Below are 6,574 nucleotides of genomic sequence, written 5' to 3'. Positions count from 1 at the left end.
AATAAAAATGGAAGAACGAACTGACATGTTTGAACAAGTCGAGCGGACGGACAAATCTTCGGTAGACAAACAAAAAGAACAATCAAATAAATTAAACAAAGGCCGTAGACGGTGCCAAAGAAGGGTCGCTCGGTCTCCAGTCTCCAAGTCGATCGCAGGTCCAAAGGCAATCTTATCGCCATATCAGTTTTCCGTTCCCCACCACTCCATGTATCGCATTTTGGCCCGGGTGTACGAGTGGAGAAAAGGAGATAGAGCACCAGTGTCCGAGTCCCGAACACAGTTATGCACATGTTCTACCAACCAACCGCCAGACGGCGAGTCGATCACCGAGGCTCTCCCCACCAGGCCACTCGAAAATCACCAGCAAAAAAGCAAGTGTGACTGGAGTAGGGCTAACGACTAGCCCACACCTCTTAATTCAAATTAAAAGAATAATAAAAAATAATATCTTTAATAAATATAGAATCAGTGACAGTCGACCCGGTAAACATAAAATAAATGTATAAATAATATTATTAATTATAAATAATATATCCACATACATGGATGCAATATAATGCAATATAAATAAGCAAATGATTTTGTATCAAAAGATACAGTTTCGTATGAAGACAATACCATTTAAAATATATACGATTGATATACCTCTGATCAATTAATGAGTAACAGAAGCGGAGAACTCACCGGCTACAAACAGTCGTTAAACAACATTAAATGGGTCTCGTTTTGGGCTGTGGAATGAGAGCGTGCGCGGACCCCGCTCAGAAGCCCCCGTCACCATACAATTCCCATCTCATCCACCGACGTGTTCGCTGTATGACTCATCCCGAGAATCGGGACTGGGGTCTGGTGTCTTGGTCTTGGGTCTGGGAAACGTAGCTCCCCGGCGGTGCGCGCTTTAAGCTTCCGACCCAGACGATCGGATGGCTGGAGATGGGGATCGTTTTGGGTCGTCTGCCTAAGCAGCCCTCAATGACAGGCGTTACAAAATGAGTGAATACAGGAGATAGCGCTGGGGAAGGGGATTTGGGATAGGGATAGGGGCTATGGGTAAAAGGTAGGAGAGTGAGTTAATGACCCGTGCACTACGGATCACTTGGCAATTGTCTTTGTTTCTTTGCCCCGTCGGTGCTTTCTAAATGGGAAACCAAATAAAACGAAATATACGTTTCTGACAAGATCGAAAAGCAGACCCAACCAGACCACCAGTTGGGATCATAAAAAATTAACACAAATTAACGAAACGAAGCCGCAGCCGAAAAAAAGATACCCAAACACCAAAGTGTGAGAAATTGAGAGTTTTCGAGATTGAAAACAGTGCGGGGGCAACAAAGAGAGATGACAATATTCTTCGTCCGATGGAGAACGTTGCGCAATTCTTGGAAAATTATTAAGCAATGCAAGGGGGCGGGGCAGCAACCTGACTGAAAGGGAACTTTAAGCATGAGTGATGATTTTGGCCCAATTATTTTATTACTGCATATAAGAAACGAGGAAGGAGGTTCCAATCCTGCAACATTACTCCATTGGTTTTTGTTTAATATTTTAATAATGGGTAATGAAGGGAATATGAAGGAAAATTTTAAATAGCCGAGGTGTAAATGAAATAGTCATCATAGGCGTTCAAATATAAGTCAAAAATAAATTGTAATTTAAAAATGGGGAGTAAAAGCTATCAATTTAGCCACTGCATTACATTAATGACCCAATAGTAGTATTCCAAATGAAATGGAACGAGAGAAAGTTGAAAATTACTGTAATAAATTATTATTATACGATTGGAACTAATAGTTAACAATTCAATGTGGAACAATTTGTAGATTTGGTAGAAGAAACGATTATACGATGAGTATTGTGCATGACACAGTAGTTTGATCGTAGAGGTATAAAGAGATTATTGCCACTCTAGTATTTAATTCTTTTCTTTTATATCCCAAGAATGAATCTCTAGATACCCTATAAAACGGTACAATAAAATAAGGGCAAAAAATGAAGCGAGTTGCGCAAGTTATCGCATTGTTGATATTACTCATTAGCATTCGTGAATGTTACGAATGTTTTGTATATGTACGTACCGATTTGAGGCAGTCCCAGACAAAGACTGAGACACGTCACAAGATGCGAAGAAGAGTGAGAAAACTGATGAAATTATCGCTAAAAAATTTGCTTTCATTTGGGAATATCTCGTTGGATGCCTCATGAGATGTAAAGTGAATTTCTGGAATCCCAATCAGAAAAACAGGATCGGCCAACTTCCGGGTAGTTCGAAAATTCGATTGACACACTTCCCAGGAATGAATACCGTATCATGTGGGTCATTTAACATGTAGATTGAAAACTCAATCGAAGAAATATAATCCAATTTGACAAACTCAATAGGCCACAAGACACAAGTTAAATTGAAAGTCAGACAGTTAGCTATGCAAATGATATATGGGTTGTTAAACAAGTCGAGATTCGTCGACTTTACTTGTTGCACCCCAACCGAGGCAAGCATGATTTGAATAAAAATGACAATAATTACCCGCATTATCCCAATCCTTTAAGAAAACACAAGTACCCCAAGTCCCAGATAACTATCTGTTAGTTTGAAAATATCGCCTCATTGGGCAATTAGAAATTTAGATCACAATCTCAAGGAAAGAAAAACTGAATGAAGTCTGTGATAAAGGCCATGAGAGGATAATCATCGAACTAATTGACATTCGAGAGCCTCAATTATGCCCGATGCGCAAATTACCGCAGGTTACCGCGAAGGACATACATTTAAGGGATAATGTTGGCCATGTTTCGGTTAACTTAAGGCCCTTTCAGGCTCCACCCTTCTTGGCAATGATTCAGCTACATAAAAAAAAGGTCCCAACCTAAACTCCGCCCCAGAAAACGAAAGCAGACCCAAAACATAAATTTCCAACTTGCACCACATTGGTCCCCCAAAACGTGCGAAAGAGAGGGAATGCCCATTTTTCGGCTTCCTCTTTTTGCCCGCTGGAGCATAAAACTCTGTTAGAACGCAAGCCACGCCCAACCGTCCCGGATTTATATATGTGTGTGTGTTGACGCGAACCCGGAAAGAAAAGACTCATGAAAAAAGAACTATAGAGTCGAATGGTTCTGCTGTGCGACTGGGACGGCACTTTGAAAGAAAGAGAACGAGCACGCCCGGCCGAGGAAAGTAGAGTAGTTCCTTCAACAATAGACCTAGACATCGGAGCTGGAGAGGTAGTCGCTGTAGACGATGACGCAGAACATCCCCCAAAGTGGTGGCTATTCTCTATCACAGTGGAAACACTTGAGACGCACGCCGTAAGATTCGGCTGTTTGCCTGTGTGGGTACGGTATTACGGTACTACGCCTTTGTGGGTGGAGTTTGAATGGAACTAAAAGATTTGAGAAGGTGGAGTTGCAGGTGGAGTTACAAGAGCTCATTTTCTATTACAGATATATATGAAATTAAGAAAAAAAAACAATAGTAACATGGGTCAGAAATGTTATCCGACTTAGATACGATGAAGAATAATATAAGAAGTATTTACTTCATTAAAGAGAAAGTTTCAATTGAGATTAAAAAGGAAAACAACATACATATAATAATGCGGAATATAAATTATTAAAGATAATTTCAATAAACTTCCTATATGTAGAAAGAATACATTGTTCGGATATCATATCCATCAGGAAGGCAATTAATAATACTTTAAGCCGCAGGGAAATTTTCGTGTATGATTTCCAACGAAAACATTCATATCGTATCATATCATATCCGTCTTGTTCCGCTCTAATGAATATAAATAAAATTGCTCTCGAAATATAATGGGACGAGCCCATTGTTGTCAATATACTGTATATGTCAAGTATAGTATATCTTTAATATATGATTTTGTCATAATTCTTAGTCGGAAGCTTCGAATGATTGTGTAAACACTTGTAGAGCGCGAGATACTGATAAAGAGAGATCTATCCAGATATGACAGGTGGGCTGGTCCACGGAAAAGAGAGAAAATAATTCAAGAAATGGAACTCTTCTTTGCCCACTTGCCCATATTTCAAGTGAACCTGCCTCCCACTTGCTATAATACCCTAACAAAAAGCTGTTCTGCTTATGTATGTAAATAGTTTGTACTTTTAATGTTGTAATATTAATAGCACAAACTAGTCTTAAAAATATTAGATTCATTTTTCTTCCTTTTGCTAGTTAGAATTTTCTTAAGATTATTTTTTTTTCTATTTTTTTTTAAGAATTTTATCATATTATAGAAAGTTTATTGGCGTTCATAGGACTGGCTGATTAACATATACGAAAAAAAATATTTATATTTAATATTTAAGAAATGAGATTCAAGGAATTAATATGAAACCGGCTAGATGGTTGTACTTGGCGGTTATCGGCATAGTTTAGTTGATAATCACTTATCGGTAGCTTCTGTAAATAAAATAAGTCATAGAGGGTATTTCAAGCTTTAGTCGTTAAGCAACAACTCTCGTATGTCTTTCTCTGTCGAACTCCTTGGTGAAAAACGATTGTCATGCACCGACGATTTAATACAATTAATATGCTAACTGTACTTCTCGCCGCACACAGTTACAACAAAGGCGCTGCCAACAACCTGGCAACAACAACACAACCACATAAAAACACGCTTGGCAACAGGCGCAAGGTGGCCCCGCCCCCGCTCACGAAAAAAAAATTGCTTTTTGGAGCTGCGAATGTGGCGATGTCAACAGAAATACCAAAACAAAAAAACCCCAGCCAGAGAGCCGAAGAGCGAAGAAGGCCAAAAAGAGCGCAGCCACCACCACAAAAACAGAGAACAAGGCGGCGGGAGAGCACCAGGTATAAATATCATCGGAGCACTACTCAACATATTCAGTTGAAAAGCAGCCATCGCAGCGAACGCATCTCGAAAAAATCTTTGAATAAGAGAGACGCCAGAACAAAGTGAACGAACTCGAAAATACGAAAGCAAAGTGTGTGCGCCAGCAACAAAGAACTAACTTGATAAATATTCATTGTGCAGAAGAGAAAGTTATTGAGTCACTCACTACCAGTTGTGTAATTCCGAACGAGAAGAAAGATAAACCAACAATGGCAGTGGCATTCTACATACCCGATCAGGCGACTCTGCTGCGGGAGGCGGAGCAGAAGGAGCAGCAGATCCTTCGCTTGCGGGAGTCCCAGTGGAGATTCCTGGCCACCGTTGTCCTGGAAACGCTGCGCCACTACAGTACATGTCATCCGAAGACCGGAAGAAAGTCCGGCAAATATCGCAAGCCATCGCAATGAACATTCGAGTAACTAACAACTACGGGGAAAACCAATAGTCCAGTCCAAAATCCACAGTACAAAGGAAATAAGCATGAGCCAACCCAGAAACCCAAAACAGTCACCACTCATCAGCCGACGGCACTCGATTTCTACTGCAGTCAAGGACACAACACAACACCCACCCAATTTTAGTTTACTCATCAAAGCGATTGTGATAATGGTTTTGTTTCTACAAAAAGCGGAGGAAAATTTTGAAAAAAAAACGTTTTTATAAAGTCCCCAATTTTTTACAAACATTTTTCAATGATAAAAATCAACTTCTTTAGAAATAATTTACTCTTAAAGCCTATTTAAATGAATTACTACTGTAATAGTTTGTAAGTTCTTTTGTAAGACGAGTTTTTCTAAGTTTTTTAAAGAAGAAACCCCAGGAAAAAACGAAAATGAGTCGAAGTTGGCTAAAAATTGCATCAATTTTTTGTCAAACAAAAAGTCAATAAAACGAAAACTAAAACTAAAAAAAAACATTGTTTTTTCATTTACTGAACAATTCAGATTACCATTTTTCAGATTATCTACATACAAACGGCGAAGAAAGCCTAAGATGATGACTCGAAAAACAGAGTTGGGAATAAGCACATATTGTATTTCATTTCGCCGACGGTAAAAGGAACTTTCTAGAAGGTAGTTTAATAATCATTGAAATTAGCGGTGGTTGTGAAAATTATTTTACTTGCGTTTGGTTAAGAAACATTAAACAACATTTTTTGTTTTGTTTTGAAATAGTTTGGCATTTGATTTCCGGAGTTTGGCGGCAGCGTCCGTCTTAAAATGTATCTTAATGAAATATAAAGATTGATATTTACAGAAATAATTTTAATTAATTATAATATTATAGCAATCTACTTTCTTGAATTATTATAGAACGAATAAAATTATAAAAGGGCTGGTATCCTTCGGTACTATAGATAATAAAATCTTAGCTACATTCATTTTTGATGATAATTATATTTTAATGTTTTTGATATGAAATATTTATTGTAGAATTTTAAAGCATGTTTTTATTAGCCACTTTCTAGCAGAAAGATTTATTTAAACTTCAATATTCTTATTCTTCGATAGATCAACTCCAAAAACTGAAATAGTGTTAATAGAATAGTGAATAAGAATATGGATGAATATTATATTCATATATATTGTATTATTATGTTTTATTTTTAATAGAAAAAATGAATTCCCAATTTCTTGGAATGTGCAAAGTTAACAGAGAATGAGTCTTTTAGTTCAACTTTTCCACTCTGAGAA

The 6,574-nt window shown here is 37.9% G+C and overlaps 1 protein-coding gene across 1 annotated transcript; it reads left to right on the top strand.

Moving 5' to 3' along the window:
• The first annotated feature begins 4,859 nt into the window (after positions 1-4,859).
• LOC117141513 (cell death protein rpr) lies at positions 4,860-5,776 on the top strand. The gene has a single exon (XM_033305004.1). It carries the CDS (start codon positions 5,090-5,092, stop codon positions 5,285-5,287), a length of 198 nt encoding a protein of 65 aa, XP_033160895.1. The 5' UTR covers positions 4,860-5,089; the 3' UTR covers positions 5,288-5,776.
• Positions 5,777-6,574: the final 798 nt, after the last annotated feature.

This window comes from Drosophila mauritiana, chromosome 3L (assembly GCF_004382145.1).
Source record: "Drosophila mauritiana strain mau12 chromosome 3L, ASM438214v1, whole genome shotgun sequence".
In the NCBI taxonomy this organism is placed as follows: Eukaryota; Metazoa; Arthropoda; class Insecta; order Diptera; family Drosophilidae; genus Drosophila; species Drosophila mauritiana.
Note: the sequence above shows the minus strand (reverse complement) of the source record. Positions and strands in the feature narration are given on the sequence as shown.